Source organism: Malurus melanocephalus, unplaced genomic scaffold, assembly GCF_030028575.1.
Source record: "Malurus melanocephalus ecotype Western Australia unplaced genomic scaffold, MMel_1.1 scaffold_587, whole genome shotgun sequence".
Classification (NCBI taxonomy): domain Eukaryota; kingdom Metazoa; phylum Chordata; class Aves; order Passeriformes; family Maluridae; genus Malurus; species Malurus melanocephalus.
In genome coordinates this window covers 72,721-97,248 of record NW_026623819.1, presented here as the reverse complement: position 1 = coordinate 97,248, position 24,528 = coordinate 72,721, and the positions used below count along the sequence as shown (strand labels likewise).

At 38.1% G+C, this 24,528-nt stretch overlaps 1 protein-coding gene across 1 annotated transcript in view; it reads right to left on the bottom strand.

Moving 5' to 3' along the window:
- PRKCZ (protein kinase C zeta) overlaps window positions 1–24,528 on the bottom strand; it is a 40,995-nt gene that overhangs the window by 4,107 nt on the left and 12,360 nt on the right. The window contains exons 6-17 of the mRNA XM_057382772.1: window positions 16,958–17,043; window positions 14,025–14,156; window positions 12,823–12,904; window positions 12,642–12,694; window positions 10,498–10,686; window positions 7,981–8,078; window positions 4,974–5,060; window positions 4,208–4,343; window positions 3,829–3,916; window positions 3,116–3,235; window positions 2,479–2,558; window positions 1,827–1,916 (exon numbers count right to left, since the gene is read on the bottom strand). Of these exons, the coding sequence (XP_057238755.1) occupies window positions 1,827–1,916; window positions 2,479–2,558; window positions 3,116–3,235; window positions 3,829–3,916; window positions 4,208–4,343; window positions 4,974–5,060; window positions 7,981–8,078; window positions 10,498–10,686; window positions 12,642–12,694; window positions 12,823–12,904; window positions 14,025–14,156; window positions 16,958–17,043 (1,241 nt within the window). The remainder of the gene's footprint in view (window positions 1–1,826; window positions 1,917–2,478; window positions 2,559–3,115; window positions 3,236–3,828; window positions 3,917–4,207; window positions 4,344–4,973; window positions 5,061–7,980; window positions 8,079–10,497; window positions 10,687–12,641; window positions 12,695–12,822; window positions 12,905–14,024; window positions 14,157–16,957; window positions 17,044–24,528) is intronic.

Below are 24,528 nucleotides of genomic sequence, written 5' to 3'. Positions count from 1 at the left end.
AGACTGAATATACCAAAACAACCAAAATCAGGCACTGAGATAAGAACAGACTGAATATACCAAAACAACCAAAATCAGGCACTGAGATAAGAACAGACTGAATATACCAAACAACCAAAACCAGGCACTGAGATAAGAACAGACTGAATATACCAAACAACCAAAACCAGGCACTGAGATAAGAACAGACTGAATATACCAAAACAACCAAAACCAGGCACTGAGATAAGAACAGACTGAATATACCAAAACAACCAAAACCAGAACTGCCCTGGATGCTGCTGAGCCATCCTACACCAGAGAGAGCAATCTGAAATGTTCTGGGCTGTGCCAGGGGCAGTTGGGATGACTAACACCAGGAAAAATGTTCCTGGGCTGYGGCTTCACTTTCCCTGTATTTCTTTTTCCACTTAGCTCAAGCTTCACACAGAACAAGTTTAAGTCAGTGTTAGACTGGTTTCCTTGGGTTTCAACTTGAAAAGATTTGGAAAAGCTTTTAAGTCCAAATTGTTTTTTTTGAAATGCAGGTGGTGAGTTGAAGATTCTAATAACTAAAAAAGCTTTCCAAATATTTTCTCATTTTCTCCTGAGCATTTTTGCCAAAACTTATTAGAARTTTACTTCCAAATGCATTTCACATTGCTCCTCCTGAGCAGCACTGTCCTAATCATTTTACAAAACTGATCACCTAAATCTTCCCARTTTTTTTAAATAGGTTATTTAATATTAAAGCTTTCAGCCACAAAAATGTTAGAAAACATCAAATTCAATCAGCRTAAATGTTGACCAACAAGTACCAATTTTAAGGAAGACTTTTTTCTACAATACAGAAAATACAAATCCAAATCCTGTCTTTTTCCCTCTCTGTCAAAGAACTGCAAAGCAGAAAAAACTGCAGGACATGATGTTCTGCTCCACAGCCCCAGGTGAGCTGGTCTGGAGCACCACAAGGCAGAAAAAAAAAAAAAACCAAAACCCCAAAAAACAAAAAACCACTCAGGCTGAAGGGAGAACTCCAAGCAAGAGACATCTGACAAAATTAAAGCCAGCCCTCATTACAGGGATAATTTTGTAAACACCAAGTCTTTTAAAACCCTGGCTCTTTATACACTGAATGAATTCTCTGAAGAATGTTACAATGAAATTCAGAGCAGCAGCTTCAAAGGGAAAAYGAAACTGTGCAGCTTTCTCTCATCTGAACTCTTTCATCTTATTGCTGCCTCTTCCTCCACTTCAGCCTTCCCAGACTATGGAAATACTACAGACACACTTTTCAATTGTTAACCAGCTATTAAAAATGTAATGCTGATAGGGAAGTGCTGCAGACTTCGCAGTTTTATTGCTCAAATGTCAATAAATGTTACAGTGTCATTTCTGGGATGGTTTCCTTGCTGAAGACAGCAGTTAACACAATTAAAAACTCAATTTTGATAGAATTTTATGCTTGCAAACSTATTGGAATGCAAGTCATCATCTTCACCATGAACCAAAAACCTCCTTCACACCAGCAGGACCAAAGAAAACCTGAGAACTATAATCAAACCCTTTATAAATAACCCCACTGCTCTCCTGCCACATCCTAAACAAAAGGAACTGATCCTGCTCAGCCCTCCTCAGGTTATTAAATCCTGATACCCACCTGAATAATCCTACTGATTTTAGAAGTCAAAAATTATAAATTCAAGGTTTTAATGTGCWATGAGTTCTGCTTTTACATTTACAGCAATGATTTTCCCTGCTTGCAGCAGTGTTGTTATACACACACAATTAATAAATTAATTACTTCTTCCTGTTGAACCCCCAGAAACACAAGGACTGATTTTTACCAGATCCCAGTCTATGCTGCGAAAAAACGTGTGAGACTTGATATCAGCAAATCCAGTCTGGGGCTGACAGCCAAGCCTTTCTTTGGGATCCTGTGGAAAACACAGACACTGGAATTACACACTCCAAGCCACTTACAGCCCACATTTGCCAAAAGCCCACAGAGATGACTCCAGCATTCCCATGACTGTGCAAACTCTGCTGGGATAAACACACTATGGCTAGCAAGGGATTTTTTAAATTTATTTTTTTAAATAAAGTTTGTTTGAAATTTAATTTTTAAATTATATTTTACAGCTTCTTAAAATAAGGCATTTATTCACAAATGTTGAATTCATAGCCTTCTTTTCTCCATTCATGAGAATGGTTCTATAGATTTCAATCAGCTTAATTAAATAAGTAATAAATACTACAGAAAGGACTTTATAAACAAAGCTATAGTTATTTTTAAAAGCCTGCACCTAGTTGAAAAATCAATCCTATGCTGTAGAATTCCCTCAGTAAATTTGCTAAGCAGGGTTTTTAACATAGAGGATACCAAGGTTTTACAGATTTTCTTATCAGTAAGCAGATTAACTTCTTAACTGTATCACTTTCAACAGGAAGCTCTGACTTCCAGCTTCCAGATGCTAAAAATAAGAGAATGTTATTTACCTTGTTTAAAAATCCTTTTAACACATGGGAGGCCTTGACAGAAAGAAACCTTGGAATCCGGATTGGCTTCTCCAGAATAACTGTAACAGGTTTAAAAACAGCAATATTGGGTTTTGGTTTGTGATATTGAGCATGATTTCAATATAAAAACTGTTATTATCGATATGGTATCAGTTGGAAAATGAGGAGATAAAGCAATTATTTAAAAGCATGCAAACAAAAGGAGCTACAGGAATTGAAGGCATTGTTATATTGACATTGCAAGATTTCCTAAGGGACATAATCTTCATTACCTTCTGCTATTTTTTGTTGTGTAAACAGGAAATAAAACTTTCAGTCCTCAGTTTGYACACATGCAAAGTGTGATTTTAATCAGAAATTAATTTAATATTAGGYCCTTCAAGAAGACCCTGACAGATTCTGCTATAGAACTGCAGGAACTGYTTTAAAGAAGTTTTGCTGTTATGGAGTCAGCAGCTTCACAATGACCAACCACAGCAGCTGTGAGGTAACAACAGGAAAGGAAATCCTAACTCTGCTCTGCAAAGTGCCAGTTTGGCTTTGCATAAATATCCCCCACAAAACCCCCATAAATAAAATATTCCCCCCAAAACAACCCCAATTCCCAGGGCTGTACCTTGGAAGAGGTAATCTTCAGTGTTCATGTCTGGATTGTCAGTGATGATGTCGAAGGGGGACCTTCCTGCCATCATCTCAAACATCAGCACCCCCAGTGCCCACCAGTCCACACTGAACCCTGAAAATGGGAGGGTTTGCAGTCAGGAATCCTTGAATTTCTCACATAAATCAAGATTAATGACCTGGTTTTACAAATTACTAAAGCCACTGTYATTATTTACATGATTTACACCATCACTGAATGAGCCTGATTTTTCTGAAYGGGGAACTCAGAGGTGTCTGCAGGCAGCAAAGCTATCATGATTGAGCTATTTTTCATTTATTTTTATAAAATAAAGTTTGTTTGAAATTTAATGTTTAAATGATATATTACAACTTCTTAAAATAAGGGATTTATTTAGAAATGTAGAATTCAATTTTTGCTATAGTATCAAATGTYTTGCTATGGTATCATTTAATAAACATTTTTCAGGCCAAGTATGATTTAAAATAAGCTGAAATAAGTGATTGGAAGAGATAAAAAAAACTTTATGTCATGAAAAAATTCAATTGTATAATATGGACTCAATTGATTCTTAATATATAATAACAGAAATGTGTAAGTAAAAAAACAATAAATGGTATTTGTCAAAAACCAACTAATTTTACAAACTGTGTATTTGTAAATATAGTTACAGCTGTATTCATTATAGTTGTTTAACCAGGACATACCATATTCTTCTCCTCTGAGGATCTCTGGTGCAATATAATTTGGTGTCCCACAGAAAGTGCTTGTAGTGTCACCTGGGCCCAAACCTTCCTAGATGCAGAAATCATTGCATAAATTAAAACCAGATCTCCTTTTCCAGGAATTTCTTTTAATTAGATTTAGCTCCCCAAGTTACTCAGGGAGTCTAAAGAGCTTCCTTTCACCAAAAACTTCTATTACAATTCAGTTCCAAATGTGGTTCWATCTATCAGTTACCTTTTTCCAGAATAAACTTCCTATTCCACAACCAAACTCTGGGCTCAGTAAACCCAGGGTTAAGATGAAGATAATTTTTTTAAGTGTTCTCTAAGAGTGACAGAAGAAAGGTCAGGAAAATCCTACCTTGCACATGCCATAATCTGTTAATTTGATATGACCCTCTGCATCTAAAAGAACATTGTCCAGTTTTAAATCTCTGTAGATGATGCCTCTTTCATGTAGGAAGTTTAGAGCAATACAAATTTCAGCAGCATAAAACCTGAAATTAAGAAGGAGAAAGTTCATATTAGCATTAAGATGGTACAAAAGCTTGTGCAATTTAAAGATCTGTTCTTAAAACATCACTTTACAGCCAACTTTTATGTATAAACAGTGTAACAAAAATCAGGCTGTGCTTATTCACAAGGACCCCCTCTTACAACACCATTCCTTAAATCAAAAATGAGAATTTTCTTGCATGCTACTAACTAAAAAAATATTTGTTCTTTATTCCATAGATTTTTTTTGCTGAAAATTCCACATCTGAGGTGGAAGAGCTTTATTTTCAGCTTATAAAGAGTGATAGGGAGCCTTTGTGTAGTGCAGGGCCATGCAAAATGCATTTTGAACCTTCTCCYAGCAGCACTATATTATTTCAACATGAGACCAAATGAAGTAGAATAGTTATGTGTTCTACYAACAGAACAGAGAGGCACCACCTAAACATGAAACAACAAAGGAATAAATTGGAATAACTGCTATTACTGATGAACTGCTTGCTCTCTAAAAAAAACACATCCTTCAAAAACATAAAATTTACATTTCTTCCCAAGGCAGGACATTCTAAACTTAAGAATCCAAGTCCATTTTAAACACCAAAACACGAGCAATTCCCTGGGTCAGGAATTACCTTGCATGTTCCTCAGGAAGCTTCCTCTGCCGTTGCATATGGAACATGAGGTCTCCCCCATTTACATATTCTATGACAAGGAACAATCTGAAAGTACAGAACATAATTAATGCATTCCAAGGAAACTCTCCAGAAAAGCTGTTTTTATTCTTCCCATCTGAGCCATTTGTACTTCCACTCTTGATTTAGACTTCTAGATTTCTTATAGGTACAGAAGCTACTTAAGAGGGGAAAAAAAGAGAGCACTTATTTGTAGGATTATTTAAATGCTACCACCTTTCTCTGTATAAATTAATTATATGAATTAATTGTAAGTTATAATTATATGAATTAAACAAGYGTGACACTGTACACAACACAGTCAGCAGATGGAAGCTCTGGGCTCATTTGTTCCTCTGGAGAATGAGTGTTTGAAACAGTCTGCTCAAAACAAGGGAAAAGTCAGCCAGGGACAGAAATGCAGGTGGAATCAGCCTGACAGAAGGATCTCTATTACAGATTGCAGGAAAGCTTTCATCCTTGGGAAAATCTGATCCAGACAATGCTGCCAAGGTCAGAGAGACCTCGGGACAGAAACCTGCTGAGGGAGAGCTTCCTGTCCCAGGGAGCAGCATCTCCATGTACAGCTCATTTCCCAGGAGCTGAAAACTCCTTTCCACACATCCACACATGKAAAACATTCCATTTGGAGAACACGTGCTCCCACCTCTCAGATTACTCTAACTCTACTCTAGTCTTTTTTTTTTTGTTCCTTTGATTAGGAGTCTTCATTTGAAACACTTACAAAGTGTTAAAAGTTAAACCAGGAAAAGCTGTTGGACAAAATCCAGCTGGCAGGTCTCTCAGTGGCCTCCCCACAAGARGAGAAATGCTCAACTGGAATTAAATAAGCAACAAACAAAATACATAACAATGCCATGAGTATTTCATTACAGCATTCCTGCTGTATTTTGCTTCCAGCTTTCCTACCCTATTTAGAAGTTCCCAATGTTTTATCACCATTCAGAACCTGCAATTTCAAATTGCTTGTCAAGTCACAAGTGTGGCAATAGTGCCAAGCCTTGCTGGTTTTAGAAGGATTTACTCAAACAGCCCCAGATTTGCAGGATGGAGGTTTCAGGTTGTTGCCATCCTTGGCAGATGCTTATCTGGCAATTCTGGTCAAGTCTAAGGCACAGATTTTATTACCAATTTTTAAGCAAAGCATCATTAATATCTGAAACAATGTAAACAACTACATACAGCATCAATTCACCTCACATTTAGCTACACATTTATGTTAAAAAATTATTTTAAACTACATTCAAGAGAAAGAACATTTTTTGCCACTTTCCCCTCGATTAGTACCCTTGTCAYAAACTGTTCTATTACAACTCATTTTCTTTGGGCCACTTAACACAATCTGATGTTGATGAATTGAGTCACTCAAAATCAGTTTTGTGCTTTTCTTGCTCAATGTAATGAGGTCATAATTATGATTTTCTAACATTACAGCTATAATCAAATTGTGAATTTATGACATTATGGTTATATCCATGGCAAATGGCTGAAGTTAACAACAAAAAAAACCAGAGTTTCACTGCAAGAAGCAGCTGGGCTGGAAAAGCAGGACTCATAAAGATACATCAGGAATACAGAAAGCTTTGATTATGTTCAGCATGGGTTTTTTTTCTATTTCTGCTCCTCAGCTATGTCAGTGTAGCTGCCAAAGAGGAATGTACAGGACCCTGCTGCTGACTCAGCCTCTTCCTGGTTTCAATATTTACAAGAAACCTCATTCTCAATCCCTCACCCTGCCTGACTACTTCAATTTTTATATCAGGTGTTCAATWTTACTTTGTGTTTGGTGAGAAAGCGTTTGGGAATGTTGGTTTAATTAGGGCTYTTCACAACTGTTGTCAGTTGTCTAAAGGTTTATTTATTTTTTCTGATAAGTGTCTTTGGGTCAATGCTCACTCAGTGACCTTTGGAGATTTTTCTTTCTTTCTCCCTGCTTCCAAACACTCCATGTACCTGACAACACTTGACAGAGCTCCTTTACTTCCTTCACCTCTGTTTTCCCTGCTAGGAAGATTTCCTCTGACTCTAAAACCATTAGAGAAGTGGAAGTTTGAGGACTGAAGAAAAGGTAGAATGCGTGGCTTTGTATTTTAAAAATTGATAATACACTTTGCAACAAACAGGTGATTATTCTTGAGGATAAATGACTGGATAACCCACAAAAACTTTTTAAAACTCTACACTGCAAGCACATTGGATAGAATGAGCATTTTCTGATTATGACATATGGCACAGGGCATTATAAATATGTCACAGCAAACAGGTGCCTGTGAAAACAAAAAAATCCCAAACCACCACCAAACTTCCATGGACATGGAAGTTCTTGTTTTCTTCATATTCCAATTGCAAAATAAGCAGCAAATAATCAGTTTGGGTTGTGGACACAAGGACAAAGAATTAGTATTTCTAAGTAGTTAAGAGTTAAATAAACACTTTCTCAAACAAAATCCCACACTGCTTTGATTTGTGCTAAAGGCTTTTTAAGCCTCATAGGTAAAAATACCAATATGCAGGCAAGGTTTTATATTATCATTAAAAGTTTCTTGCTGGGCAGCCCAACTCTTAGGCTATTTAAAAATTGATCTACTGAGAACTGATTTGGCTCCTCAGCAGCAGAAGGTGCTGTAAAAGGTGAGGAAAGTCTGTGGTACCCATTGCACAGGCTGGGCTCAGGAAGGCAGGACAGCTCTTCCTCTTCCTCATTCACCCTCTCCCTTCAAGTCTGATCCAGAACACCACATTTTGTCCCCTCCAYTGCCTGAGCTACCCCCTAGAACTGATTTTGTTGCAGCAGTGAATCCCTGAYAAAGCTAATGCTTCCTTCCAAAAATTCCTGGCTGTGTGATGGCAGTGGTTACATTTGCTTTAGGAGAAGCAGTTTAGCACAATGATCAAGATTTAAAAAAAAGAAAAAAAAAAACAAAAAAGAATTTCAGATCTTTCTTACCGACTTGTTGTTTGAAAGCATGAATGTAAACCAACTAGGAATGGGTTACTGGATGCCTGTTCAAACACATGTTTCTCTGTCTGTACCCAATCAATATCCTGAAATAGAGTAATTGAACAATCAGAACTCCTGCTGGATAACCACTGAGGGTATTYCCAGAAAAACACCTGTGAACATCACAGTGCTGCCTTACATACACTGTCATTGTTACATTGTTCTTCAGAAAGGCAAAACCCCCTAAAAATCTGGAGGAAGTTATAAAACATTRTAATTCAGATACATATTCAGAAATGACTTAACCATTTAAGAAAGGCCTGCACAAAATCTAAGCCATTGTAAATAACAGAAATCTGCAATATTTGATACGCTGCTCACACTGCTGCATGGAAATAAATTCAGTTYTGAGATAAATGATCCCAAAACTGCTGAAGCAGCTCGTGCCAGGAACACAAGCACTGTGAATCTCCAGCTTTTAAAAGGTTCAAGTGAACTGAACTTCATCTTCTCATCTGAAATTCAAATTTAATTCAATCAAACTACCAAAACCTGCTTAGTTGGTCCAGCCAAAATCATTAAAAGCATCACAGATATCTTTAATCTTCCAACAGGGAGAAGTCCTGTGCAAAACCGTATCATAAAACCTACAAAGTTTGGATGATACTGGCATAAACTCAGATCTGTGATAAGAAAGAATTTAAGCTTTAGTTCATGTAACCAAGCACAATTTAAACCTGACAGACAGCTGGGTTTAGCAGCAGATATTCACTCTCCAAGCATTGCAGTGATCATGTGCCACCCTGCAAACACTCAGGACCCTGCCAATGTACCACAAATGTAATTGTTCTAAAAATTCTCCATTTACCACAGATACTCCCAGCTTTCCAACCAATCTGGAGACAATAAATACAGAGATTGAGAAACCAGGCCTTCCTGTCAGGGATGGATGGTGAAACTGAAGTCTCAAAGGAAACCAAGAACTGTCACCATCAAATGAAATAAATCTGTTAGGTTTTGTGTGTGCACACTCATGAAGATACACCATCTTGGAAGGGTAAACCTGAGTCCAGACATGAGCCAAAAATCCAGTTTGGAATAAGGCAATAAATATTCCATTTCTTTTTGGTTTTACTGAATGAGTTTCTCTTTAAGAGCCTTTAAATTAACTCCTTAATTAGTGCACTTGTGTACTTGGCATTAGGATTATACCAGTGCTYTGTTATATATAAAGCTCTATTATACCAGCTACTTCACAAAGCTAAGCCTAATAAACCTGAACAGAGGGCCAGATATTTGATTTCCCTCCACCTCACTTCTCTCCACTCCCAGTCATTCCCTGGAAAGCASCAACTAATTTCAACCTGCTGATTCTTGCTACATAAATTGATTTTCTTTCATTGTGGAACACTTCAAAGGTGAAATTTCCATTACTTKCAATATCTCAGGCACTCACAGAATTCAGCAAATTTCCTATCAATTCTCAGAATTTCATTATACAGCCTACCTTAAAGAAAAACCAATTAGCTCCATCTTCTACRTAATTATGAGAGTCACAATTCAAGAAAGCCTTTCCTCATCTGCCTCTGGTTCTCAAACAGCTGCACAACTCATTAAACAAGACCTGGCTTTAGCTCCCACTTTCTTGGAAAARCACATGTTAAAAAGGAAACAGTAAATAAACCCCACAACAGCCTAATCTWGGTTCATAAAAAGAAACATCAAATAAATGAGCAAGCCAAAGTATTTTAGGAGAACTAAGCCCAGCCTCTGGAATAATGACAAAGAYGACAGCCAGAGCAACTGATTTAAACTACCAACACAAAGAGCACTTAAAATAGTGTTTTGGTGGTTTTTTGGCCAAACATCCTGCTTTCAAAAAAGTAGGACTATTATAGGAGAAGCATCAAAGGCTGTTGGGTTTTTCTCTCTTTTTCATTTTTATTTTTCTCCAAAAGTTGTGCCTTTGAGATCTTGCACCAAAAAAAAACCCCAGGATTTCAAAAATAATGGAGAAATGCAACAGATTCCTGCGGCAGACAAAACCACAGGGATCTCAAATGGCAGTAGCATAATTTTTGAACTCCTGGAAGAAATATTCCAGAACACTGAGTCACTTGCACATAGATTCTACCACCATGACTGTAAGAACAGTTTCAGCTCCTTTTCTGACACACACACAATGTTTTTGCCTCAGGAAACATATTTGCTTTCTTTCAGAACTAAGTGCACAAATTCCACTCCATTTATCTCATCACTTACAGATTAGCACATCTAGGTTGGAATATTTAATACACAAYTTCTACCAAGACTATTAGTAATTGTTAATTGTTATGATAAGGGACATTTCTCTCAAATTTCATCCTGGTGCTTCAGGCAGAGTTGATGACAAATGAGTTCAAAAAGTCAGAAAAACTTCTATGCCAGAGGAGTTGTTTGAAACAGGAATTTCTTGCTTAGTTGAACAGTTTTTGTTAAAGTTTTTATAATATGAAACAGAATGCAATTAACATAGACTTTTACCTCATCATCATGGACCAATTCTTTTTTCACTACTTTCATAGCATAAATCTGATCATTCTTTTTTAACCGAACTAGAAGAACTTTGGCATAACTTCCACGGCCGATAACTCGGATTAAATCAAAGTCCTGGAGTCCAAGCCCCTGAGAAATCTTAATTCCATCCATTCCATCAATGACTGGTTTGAGATCCTGGATAAAAAGAAACAGATGCTAGAAACACAAGACATTTCCACAGCAAGCAACTATTAAAGCAAAGAGATCTTTAAGCACTGGACAGAATTTGCTGAGTTTGCTTGGCACTGGCACTCAGGGCTGGATGCTGAGTGAAACACATTTGTTTAGAAATGTTTGGTTTCCATTGGGTTTGCTCTTACTAAAAGTTACTGGGGTTTTTTTTTTCAAGGTAGTAGTTCATCCAGCTAATCATTTTCATATTCCCTGCTGGAAAGCAGAAGGCAGTGCTTTGAGAAATGAGGTTTATCCAAATTCTTGAACCTTAGGCCATGGACATTGTATTCTTTGTAYTAAGTGAGGAGCATCTTTCATATTCTGATAGATACTGCAGCAGAAWTTAATAAAGGCTATCTAAAAATAAGATGAGCAAAGAAATATTAATTTGCTAATGAATATACCTGTCTTGGTTTCAGTTTTAGGCAACAGCTGCCAGTGCTCAGCTCACTACAGTTTTAATGAAAATGAAGATTTCTACAGGTGCCTGGGAACAAACAGATGCAGATCTCAATTTCTCAAGTCTAAGAATTTGTAAGAAATATTCCACTCTACAAAATGCTATTTTAAAATTGATTATTTAAAAAAGATAAAATTTATCATCTTGGCTATTTGCTGGAAATAGATGTGAAAACACGGGACTGAAGATGGAGCAGCTGAACAAGACAAAAGCAGCAGGTACTTGGACTTCCAGGTTTTACCAACATATCCAAGGCTTTGACACACTTCTGTGGCCTATTTTTATCTGACCTCACACTACTGTACTTGCAGACAGATCAGCATTCTGTAGAACTGTGGAAAGTGTTTATATAAAGAATCTTGATCTAGGATTGACTGCTATTAGAAGAGATTGCTCTAAGCTTAAAGATTCTAGACAAAGCTCCCAGAACACCAATTCCTTTCTGTAGGATACCTTGAATTATTTCAGTACAGCTCAAAGGAAAGGTGGGAGGATCAGAACAACATAATTCAAGACAACTGAGCAAACAGCACCTACCAAAATTTAAACCCAAACCTGTGCGCTAATCACAGCACAAGTGAGCAATTAAAATTCTCTGATGTGCTTTTAATTYACACCCTTCCATCTCTGAATTGAAGATAAAAATCTAAAGTCTGAAAATAAGGCAATCATCCACGAGCAGGAGCTGCTCAAGTGTGAAAGGAATGGTAGTGACAAGCATTGTAGTGGAGGCAAAGAGAAAAGGTKCAGCCTCGCTCAGAGGGGAATAGCAGACCAATGCCAGTGCTCTGCAGAGTCCATCCTATTTATTTTAAACATGCCACAAGCATTCTCAAAAGAAATGTCTTTATGCCCTTTAGAATTGAAGCATATTCAGATTTTTCAGACTGCTCTAAGGGAATAATGTTCTTGATGTGCAGAGATTGTGTCAGATCTACAAAAGACCTGAAAAGAGTTGAGTGTATGTTATTCTATTTRTATTTCCCAGGAGCTGTCTATGAATGATCAGGTATTTTTTATATGAACTCTCTGAGTGCTGGGTAGTTAATGTACTAYCAGACTGAACCAAGTTCCACAGCAACAGCCTGAGGGAGACAAAGGGTGAGCATCCATTAGGGACAGCAGACAAGGCAATGTCAAAGCCACCATTTGTTGCAAGGACCATAAAAGTCAAATCCTCCTTAAATCACTGTTATTCCAACCCAAATAAGTGAGAAAACAAAAATGTTAAAAGGTATTGTGGATCATGAGTGCAATGACAACAGCTGAACATAGAAAAGATGTGAAAAAAGTCCAATTAAAATGCTTAAAAAAACATTATCAACTTTCAGGAAAAAAAAACCTAGACTTTTGAAAAGGGCAGCAGAAAACCCAGAACAAGTAATCATTATTTTATAAAAAGTTGAGTGATTAGGAGTATGTAAATATGAACTGCAAAAATATTTTTAAAACATACCTCAGAGTCATCTTTAATAGTGTCGTGTTTCCGGTTTGAAGGAATGTAGGGAACTAGAAATTAAACCAAAGCACTGGTTATAAAGGCCTTCATTAGAAATAATTTTAAAAATCAATAAACAAAGAAATTTAGCAGAAGAAAAACTGGGGGAAAAGGGCTTCCAAAGTAACAAAATACTCACTTCCATCAGTGTCTTCTGAAGGGAGATCAGCCTCATCATTTTTGTCACCTAAGCGAGGTTCCTGGGAAGGCATGACCGAATCCTGCCAAACACACAGAGCACACACAAACTGAGTATTCAGCCYCCTTGGAGTGTCCTGCCTCAGAGCTACAGCTTTGTGAGAATTTTACATCTTCCAGAGTGAAAACTGGATTTTGGAGACCCTGTGTCCAAATGTGAATGTTYTGTAATGCATGCTAAAACCAGCCTACCAAAAACTAAATGCTACATCAGCCATTCTCTGCAGCTGCAACAGATGCTTGGCTCTCTTCTAAAAGTGAGAGWGGTGTATTTTATAGCAAAGTTCAAACTTCAATTCTATTCTGAGTGTTTCACATGGAACTATAACAAAGTAAACACTTCAGCATGATTTTACACACTCCATTTAGAGCACTGGCATATTCCTTTCCTGCTTAATAAAAACATGAATTGTTGCTCATTATGCAAAGGTGTTGCATAAATTAATAAAGATCACAGTACAAGATATTTTATATTGCATTTGGACACTGAACTCATTCCCAAGACAAGTAGGACTATTCCAGGAAGTACAGCAACATGTAGAAATTAATTGACAAAGAACTGGTAATGTCAAGACAAGTCACATGCAATATAAGTAAAGAAAAATACTGGTTTAAGTTTTGAGTCAGAAAAAAAAAATGATAAAAACATCAGTGAAATACTGGGGATGAATATAGGAAAGGGCAAAAATTCAGAGATACAGATGTTTAAATGTTTTAAAGCATAGGAAAGACACAATCATTGCCACAGGATGAGGGTTATGGAAAGGAACAGAACAGTACTGGAGAAACTGAGATGGYAGGAACAGGAAAGCAATAAGCCTTTCTGAAAAGAGCAGTGCAGAAATCACATCAGTGCCTTAATTCTTAAACCATTCCCACAGGCTAAAAGGAACAACTTCTGAGATTGTCAGCATCTAATGGAGAAGTCAAATTCAAGCTTGAGCACACTAAAATCACATCACAAGCTTTCTTTCCTCACAATCCAAAGGCTTGTCCTCCTCGGAAAATGAAACCCAAATACTCCCAATTTGTCCCAAGTGTTACAAACCCACAACCATGCACCCATTTCATCACTGAGGCCACATTTACCAAGAGCAGCACAGTTCAGAGTGCCCCCTGAGCCCTGCCAGAACCCACACTTACCATATGCCTTTTGCAGGTCAGTGGGACAAGGATGTGACAGCGTTTATGGACCAACAGCTTGCAGTTGATACACTTGTAGCCTTGCCTTCTGAGCCCCCATATCCTTTCACTGCACTGGCCACAGTATGCTCTCTGCAAGCCACAAGACACATTATCAATCCCAGTACCAATCCATGCTGGAATGAGCAGCTCTCAAGCAGCAAGAACCCATCCTAGGCACCTAACAGATGTTCAGGAATAATTTTAGAATATCCAGAATTTCAATAATAACCAAAGGTTACACTTCACACTCAGAATTCAGTTAAATGCAGTTCTGTTTAATGAATGTTAGGAAAATAAATGCCTCAAGCATATGGAACACATTASAGTGTGACATTAGCAAATCATTTTTAGAGAATATGTCTATTTAGAATCTCAGGTTTTGACAGAGGTCACCCAAACAAAACTGCCAGAAGTTTGTACTGCACAATTATGTATAAAAATCACCCAAACTGACTGTGTTGGAGAACACTGGTACAAAAAGCTAYGCAGACAATGTATGAAAAGTGTTCTGTACCTGCACCTATAAATTTTAAGTGGTAGAATAACAGTAGAAACTTTGCATAATTAAAACCCATTTATCATGTCTGATATTACACTTCAGTGCTGCACTGAATACCAAAAATCTATGGTGTTTTTATATATGTAACAAAAGAGCACTTAAATAAGGTAAATCAGAATGAGGGTGAATGAGGAAGCCAGACATCCTGCTGCTGACTGTAACAGGACAAGTTTTTTAATAATTTTTCCAATGTACGTTGCTGTGGTCATTTTATCCRCTCCACCCAAAGTGCCAAACAGCAAACAGATCCCTTCACACCAAAAAGTCACCCAGGCCCTCCTCAGTGCATCCTACACCAGTGAGCCCTCCTCACACTGCACAGGCTGCCAACATAAAACTTACTCCTTGTTCCCTGGCTGCCAGTGTTCCCCTGMAATTGCTGTAGCAGGCTGAGGCATTGCCCCTCGTCCTGCAGGCTGCACAGGAGCTCTGCTCTCACCCCAGCTCAGACAGAACTCCCAAAGCCACTGTCCCAAAGCCACAGTGMMAGTCTGTTCCTCCCAGGCACTGCCYGTTACACTGTGGTCACTCAGATGYTCACACTGTTGAGTCACACACGCTCCTGCCTAAAACTGTTCAGCTCCAAAAAAACCCTACCAGTACTGCCAGAACAGTTAAAAACTAATAATCAAAGAATGGAGCACTTTCCAAGAATTTTTTTATATTGCCCTTGTTGTGTTTTGGTGAAGACTTAATTCTCTCCCCCTCATCTGTGCAGCCAGATCTCCTTGATCAGGAGAAACCCAAACTGCACTGCCCAGGGAAAAGAAAAACAACTCAAAAACTGCCTGATGAARCCTGGGACATCTATTGCCACCTCTTCCAAAATTCCTGGCCCATCAGACTTCCTTCAGTATCCTTTTATAGGTTTTGCAGAAGTAATATTAAGACTAAATAAAATGTCACAGGTTCTGGAAGTAGGGGCAGGTCCCAAATTCCATCAGAAATTCAGGTAATCCTTTCATACCTCTCCAAAACAAATGCAGTCAAAACCATAACAAAGAAATGACTTTTATGTTATGTTCAACAAGACTAAAGTTTAGACTTTTGCATGTTCATTTATCTGAATGAAAAAGTTGGAAAAGGTTACTTTAAAATAGGAATGAATTCTTAAAGCAAGACTCCAGTCTTAATAATTCAACCAACATGAAAATTTGGTATCAAGTGCAATAACACAGACACGAGCCTAATTTCTTATTAAGTTATCCATTTTAATGTCACATTTTATAGTTCATGTCCAGTTGGATATGGTTTGTGTTCTGGTTTTGTGTGATGTCATTTGTATAAAGGTGTAAAAGCAGTCTTGTGCAGGATTATGACAAGTGGGCATTCTAATCAGGTATCAAATTTTCTGTATATTCACTATTTACCTCATTGCAATTAAAACACCATTATCTATAACATTATGGATTATTAACATGGCAGAATGCATTCACAGTGTTTCCAATAAATATGCTGTTATTATGTAGCAAATAAACACAAAAAGTATACTTTCATATTACAAAATAAATTTAATTCCTATAGCAATTATACACACCCATGAGATAATCCTATCTGKGACATGTTTTTAATATATTTAGTGATAACATGCTGAGTTTTAAGGGGTTTTTCCTTCTTTCAGTGCATTTTTGGGGTGAGGAATTTTAGGAAAAAAACACTAAATTCAATTTTTAGGAGAAATGTTCCTGCTGAATCAAAGAGTTAACTGTTCTGAGTGCACACAGTTTTGTGTGGAATTCCTCCAAGTGCACACTACATTTGAATATATGCTGTAATACTTAGGCATAATGGGATAAGTGAAGGAGTTGTCTCAGCCTTAAAGCCACATTCACTTGCTTCTGTGGATTAAATCAGACTCTCWAAACGGAGCTGTATTTTAGCTCAGTAAAATAACTTCTCTAAATTCTTAGATTATGTAGTACCCCAGATACTAAGGAGTTAAAGCTTACATCAGGAACTGTAACTTTTAAAGATGGCAAAATGTTCTGGAGGTAAAAGATTTTGCCAACAAGCAACCGAAATCACAGAAGGAACGGAGAGGGGAGAAGCTGCTCCAAGCATATATCAGTTTAAACAGCCACAAACCCAGCATTTTAGAGCATTTAAAAATAAATAATTTCCACCAATCCCGTTATTAACTCAAATTCAAACACTGCCAAGCTTTTCCTGCTCGTTATGACTCGAATAACACCGCAGAGACTGAAATGTCACATCAACAAGCATCCCGCTTTTCCTTTCTTTCCAACACTCCAACACAGAAAAATCACAGCCTGAGCCAAACAATGAGCACAGAACATGAGCAAACCCCAACGTTTCATGCAACAGTACTCACTCTGTTAAAACGTTTGGCTTCAAACAAATGCCCATTCACTCGGTACAGCTTCCTCCATCTTCGGGCTCCCCGGCGGTAGATGGATTCTAGGGAGGAAACCAGAAAGGTGTAAAGCAGCAGCATGGCAGCCCAGCAGCACCACACACAGCAGGGGAAGCAAGTTGTGACTCAGAACAATCTTGCTTTCCTAAATATCAACGCACAGCCACAATCCCTGGGGATTTGGATTTTTTTAAGACGGCCGTGAGTGACGGCTCGGGCAGGATGTGCTTTCACCGCTGCCTCTCCCTTCCCTCCAGCCCTGTCTCTTTTYCCTCACATGATCATAATCCCGTTACAGTTCCTGCTCCAGCTCAGGTGAGAGGGACAGAGCTGTTAAAGGAGCAGCTTCCTCGGGGAAATGGCGCTGCTGATCTCGCCCTGTCACCTTCCATGGACACGCACAGAGGATGTGTGGYACCGATAGTGTGAGCCATGTTCGGTACTGATAACACCTCAGACATGAAATATTAAACATTTTATAAGCCTGCAGAGTTAAATTATTTGACTTCATTTWTACCTTGACAGTAAATATTGCCCAAAATATTTCTTTTGGGGGGCAGTTCAAGTGCAGGTCCACAATTACTTTTAATATACTCTAAACATAACAAGAAATCATCTGTTTAAGCCAAATGTGACAGAACCCAGCACCTAAATCCAAGTTACTTTTGTTGTCACTGTTTACATACAGATGAGCAATTTCTGTGTGACTGGCTAATTAGAGAGTTTGATATTTAACATTAAGCCACAGGGGTCCCATTTAGAGCTGCTCAGAGCTGTAAGGGTGGCACAGCCAAGCTCTGCACACAACCAGGGCCAGCAGCTTCCCACAGCTGGTACAGGTGGCTACTGTGTGGCACAGGGAGGTATAAAGGTAATAAGACTCTGATTTATAATTGATACTTTGTCAGAATGGAGCACACTGTACATTTATAATCCTCAGGAATTAATGCAAAAGCATCTTGCATTTATGTCACTTTCAAGTTTCAAACATCCAGRCTTTATCAAAGATTAATTTCTTTTTTAATAGAAAAACACAGACGTTTTCAGCGTCAAATGATAATGCAAGTAGTAAAAACTTTCTTTGTCAAGAAATTATTTTAACATTATATTGAGCAAGCCAAAACTCACAGGCTACTGACACGCAGTGTGTGAAGACTGGCTGCAATACTGGGTCTGATTTTAGATACTCTATTTTTGTCTTTCCAAAGGAAGCACTGAAGTTTCTGTGATTCCACATATCTACAGTGCCAAATCCCCAAACATTCATACCTACTCTATTTGCATGTGCAAATGTTTGCTGTGCAAGCATTTGAAACAGATACTGCACTATTAAACTGATTGTTAACAATTTGGGGAAAAAAAATAAAACCCACCAGCTTCTCAAAGCAGCTAAAAGACTGAACACCAAAAGTGGCAAAATTACAGCCATAGGACAGAGGTGTAGACCGAATATGGTCACTTGACTCAAACAACTCTTCGAAATCTGCCAAATATAAACTTTAAAGCAAACTTTTCCTAAGTGCAAAGAAAATTGAATAAGAACCCAGCAAAATGACTGCAAAGTTTGTAACTAAAACAGACTCAATGGAAAACCCTTCCACCATTTCTAGGGTGACTTCTCACCAAGAGGAAAAAATCTCCACAAGGTTTTTTATAAAATAGTTAATTAATTCATTAGACAAAGCACCATATGGAGGCAACGTAATACATCTGTGATCTGAACATTAGCTTATCACTGACATGAGGAATATTAAGTGAATGATAAGTTAACGAGCAGCTTGTGCTGATGAAGTCTGTAAATAGAGGAGCAAGTCACCTCCCTAATTAATGATAAATATTAAATCAAAGGCAGGATTTTATATCATGTACTTGTGAGGCAACAGTTTAACAAAAACTGAACTTAATATAGTTTAGCTTCAATCTTTAAAAAGTAGGAACCCCTGCAATTTACCCCTGGGACTCCCAGTGGTTCAGGGACTGAAGCAGATCAATTCCTTTTCCCTGGCTCTAAAAGGGGCCAAGGTAAAAAATGAGAAAACAGCAATCACTCAAGACACACCTTTATAGCACACATTCTATTATTACTACACATTAAGATTAAATTCCTATGACAGAATAAAACACTCCCGTTCACTGAGGATCCAAAACTGGGACAAGTGGCTGATGGTTGYGCTGTCAGAGAGACCTCAACCCCTGGAAAACTGAGCAGGCAGGAACCTTATGAAAGGGGACATCCTTCCCAGAAACTCCCCGAAGGATAATGACAGGCTATAAAAAGYAGTTTGGGTTTTCAAGATCATTGGTATTTTGAAGCATGATCAGCTAGAAGGCCTAACTAGAGCTCTGCTAGATCAAAGAAACCACCTTGAAAAATAATCAGATGCATAAAATGGCAGGAAGTGCATACCTTGAATTAAGAAACAATTTATTGTCAGTGTTGTGTGAACAAAGCTCTCATCTGACTGCATCTCATCCCTACACTTCACAYGGCAAAATGAACCCAAACAAAATTTTCAGGTACATGTTTCCAGAACGCTTCAGAATAAAACAAGGAATGGATTCCATGATTCCTRGTAACCAAGAACCAAACCAAGCTTTTACAGGATGGATCCCAGCTACCCTGAAAGAGGAATGCCACCACAAAAGTCTGACTATTTAATTACTGAGCTTAATGAAAAGGGCTACTTTTTCATTTATTTCACAGTACACATCAGTTAACTCATTAAGGAGTTCAAGTTGGCTGCTTGCAGGCTGAAGGAGATATCAGACCCCTAATTAAAAGAAGTAATCTTTTCTTAATGATTAATATTAAACACGAGACATTGCCTAACAAAAAAAAAWTCTTTTGAACCCTCATTTTGTATGTGAGCAGGTTTAGAGAAAAAAATCAAAGTATATTTTAAGTTCTTAGCAGGGATAATTGGGGAACAGAAATATGTATTTTAAGTATAATGAAAGCACAGAACTCTATCTACTTCCAATTCTGGAAAATTGAAAGAAAAATATACCAGTTTTTTCAAAGTGAGAGTACAAGGGAAATAGAAATACTCAAAATAAAATTAACCAACAGCCTCCACCTAAAAAGCAGTGGGGAACAAGTGGCTGTTGCTGCTGTGCAATTCTTCCCTCTGTTGTCAAACTGTGCAACTACATCACTAACAGTGATGCACAGGAAACCCTGGAAATACACTTAATATTGGCTTTCCAATGACATGTTCTAGGGCTGGGTCTGTTTCTTYTTCCTCATCTTTTAAAAAAGTACTGTAGGAAAAGGTTCTCAGGAAAAACACSAACATACAAAATTTAACTGTGGATAGAAATGGATAAGCAATTTGTCTGCTGTTCAGTGTTAATTCCAAATGAACTTATCTACAGAAGATACTGGCCCAATTCTRTAATGATATCTGCAGAACTTCACAGAAAGGATGGGAACCTTGCCTTGAAAAATGGYACTTGGAAAAGGAGGGAAAAACAGAAGAGGGCACAATTATTTTCCAATGACAACACAGTTGGTTTACACCAATGAATGGCAGTAAGATGGCCACAAAAATTATTCCCTCTTCATTTGGATTTCCAAATGCAATTCCAAAGGCGGCTTTTATGCGATCCAACTCTAATGAAATCTGTTCCTATCCTGAGCACAGAGGTAATTTGCTATTGCTGCAAATCACTTCTCAGAGATTAATACAACTTGTTTACAGGCCAATTACCCGGCCTGCCAGCTGGACACTGCCAGAATGCCCAGTTTTTGCTTTGTTCTTTTAATGTTGTGCTGAGCACACAAGTGAGCATTCTTTCAAAACCAACTCATGAATTACATGGGGAAAATTGATACTGGCATTTCAGATAGACTGGACTTGATAAAGAAATTACATACAAAGGTAGAACACATTTTTGAGATGCTAAATTCTAAAGTACGCTTTGATAGTACATTGCTTGACATCTGTTCTTTAATTTCCTACAAATAGTTACATTGAAACAATTTCCATGCTTCAGAAAGCAATTTTAAGACATACATTGGACGTTAACWGGCCCTTCTTTTTATTATGAATAAGCTTCTATGTACAACTGAAGCTGGAAAATGAAAAGAGTATCTAACAATATGGAGGTATTAAGTGCTTTGACCTCTTGCAGTTATTGCAAAATATTAAGTGGCCAGAAGATAGCTTTTTAAAATTTAATTTAAGGCTGATTAGCACTTGGAAAACCATCTCCCCATTCTTCTTTTCCAACAGACACTAAAATTAACTGCAAAGTCAAAGCAACCTCTGTAAAGAAAAAGCACAGTAAAGGCAGCAACAATAACCAAGGAAGTGCAGGATTAGCAGAGAACCAACAGGGAGGCAAAAGTCCCACAGATCAGCAATATTTACCCAGCATTTACTGCAGMACAGCTGGGTGAACATCCCTGCCCACTGCCTTAGAAGGGGCAGTTGAGTCCCACATGGGGTTGTGAGGTGGAACCCCCACACTGCACACACACACCCCCAGTGCTCCCTCACACTTGAGCTCTCGGATGTTTTCACCTTCAAATTCTGCTGCTAAAATGGCTCCGTGGCACTGCAAGGTGACAAAGTCACATCTCCAAAGACAATGCCACAAATAAAACAGTGTGAACAGCTCATTCCGAGTGAGTCTGTGACTCAGAAGTCTGTGATTTCATGTGTAATTTATCAGATGTGCTTGAAAATAAAATAAACCAAGCGTTAGTCAAGAAATCRTCACTAAGTCCAGTCAGTGGCTGCTGCCCCAGCAGTGACCACGTCCTGGTTCTGAGCATCTCTGGCACATCAATGACCACAACCTGCTGATGTCCTTCCCTCCTCAGCCTCTTGTGCTGACACATCTGCTCTTTGCAAGGCCATCCCAAGCACAGGATAAAATACTGCTCTCTCTTTGCTGCTCTAATTTCAAAGAACATGTTATGAAAAAAAAAAAAACAAAAACCAGAAGACAACTGCTGGTGGATCCATGCCTCTGAAGGTGATTAGTGTCTTTGTTTAGGAAAGGAAAAAAGGTTCATAGTTTCCCTTCTCTAACTGGGCCTTCTTTGCAGTTTTCAGTTTTCAACCCTTTCATAATGTACAGTTGGCTCCTCTGGTTACAAAGTCAGTGGTCACACGAACCCAAAAACAAAACTTACATTGCATAGTTAATACTAAGTCCAAAGGCTTCTTTTGATGACTGCATCATTTATTCTCCCAAAATAAAAATCACTTTCATTAAAAGATTCACTACAATGAAAACTGAATTTAACATTCTATTAGCATCATTTAAGGGCTGCATTAACATGTTTGATCAAGCTGAAAGAGCACGGAGCCAGTACTTATTTGAAGTATTTAATTCTTTAACTCAGCTAACTTAGGACTGAAGTAGAGCAAAATAAACTTCTGAACATTTAAGCAATCTGTAGCACCTATATCCACTCTCAGTCCACTGTTTTGTTATTAAACCTCTGTCTTAGCACATCCATGAAGTAATACTTTCTACTATAAACACCTGTCAACAGAAATTCTGTCTTTTATACGCCCTGGAATCACTGAAGAAAGCAACCAAAAAAGTGAGGAGCAACCCAGTGAAGTTCTGGTGTATCTCATCAGCAGCCTGCATGATTTAAGACTTGATGGGAATCTTACCCCAGACCTGACAGCACACATTTTCTAGAAAATTTTCATCCTCTGAGCACACATAACTCATATTCGTGGGCAACTGAAAGGGGGAAGAAGCCCAGTTCTTGTGACTGAAACAGCAATCAGAAGAAACTGAATACAGATTGTTCCAAGTGTCATCAGTTAAAACTTAGTCAGATCTAATTTTCACCTAGTCTTCTTTTTTTATCTTAAAAAGTAAATTATGACATGTCTATTGAAAAGGTCAAAGGAAAAACAAAAAGCTAACTACTGACAAATCCCTGAGAAAACATTTCAGAAGACTTTGTTCTGAGAGTTCAATTTCCCTGGCTTCTTGTCCTCTAGGAAATGGGTAACTAATTTCTCTTATTATATGCTAAACAAGATTTTAAAATTAATTTTAACATATTTCAAGAATGGTCTTTTCCCAAGTTGAGGTCCTTGTCTTGTCTCCTTGCACTGAAATGTTCCACTGGCTGTGGCCTGTCCTGTACTCCCAATTTCCCCCTCATTTCAGTTACCTGGACAATTCTCCCTACATTGAAAAGTGCTATTGCTCATGAAGCTGATCATCACAGAACTACCAAAAGTTTCCAGAACTTGTGCTTGGAATGAAATTAAAATTAAAGTTAAGTTACTTTTTATCAGAGTTGACAAAGTAAAGAACAGGGATTCTTGTACCAATCACGGAGCATCTGTATTGCTTTACTGAAGAGAACTATGATGAGAACCTAAGTAATTGAAAGAAGCATAGAATACAATTATTACTATTATTAGCAATTTATTGTAAAACTTAAGGCCACACTATAATCTTGGTGGAGTATTGCCTTCAAATAGTTTCTGGTTTCCTTTCAAACATTTCCCCAGCTACCAATTTGAAGACAAGGCCTTACAGATGCAGAAGAAACAGCAATGGAACTCTAGTTCCCAATGAGGCACTTTCTGGTCAACACCGAGAAGATCAGTTTTGCCTTTTTGCACTTCCCAAGGCAGCACCTTCCCCGTGTGGTTTCAGGATGAACTGCACAGTCTGCTCACCCTTCTCTCTCCTGACACTGAGCAGGGCTCTCCTGTRCCTCTCCTGGAAGCCATCCTGTCAGCAAGCCTCAAGTTTACTGCTTTTTACTTTATTTACCACCCAAGCAAGCCCTCAGTGGCTACAACTGCTATCAAGGTTTGCTCCTGGTGCTCTCCATTTCAAATGAGCAGCACCTGGAATCTCACCCACAATCTGCTTTCTCACAGAGCAACTCCAAAATCCAGGAGATGAATGTTGAAGAGCCCATTTACCTGCCCTGCAGGCCTCTGCTGTTCATCCTGTGGCTCAGCTCAACATAAAATCCCGTAAGTTGCATAGAGCAACTAATTTCCAAAATTACTACACAGGACCCAAGTATAATAATATATTATTAACTTTGACTGTATAAATGAGGAGGTTACATATTAAACAGCTCTCCCGTAATACTGAAACACACAGGCCTAACTAAGGTTTAACAGGCCCACAGATTTCACTAATTCCAGCAAAACCAAAAAGCTTCATCACCTTCTCACCCATTTCATTAYCAAGTGCCTGAATATCAAGAGTGGATTTACCAACTTATAAGAAGATATGAGAGATAACACAGGGAGGGGAACGAGACATTACATCAAAGAGAAGCTTTCTGAAACCAGGTGACATCCTTTCTGCATTTAATATACTACATTCTGAGTAACAGCCAGGAGAGGGGGAAGTGGAATAAATAAAAAAGAACACAGATTATTTGCTATGATACCTTAAAAAAAAACAGCCCAAGCACTCCTTACTCCACTGTATTTTTGGTTTATAGTTTCCAAATTGGAAKACAAACATCTGCTAAGACAGCCAGTACCTTTAATTAAGAGCAGATCTCAAATCCCACA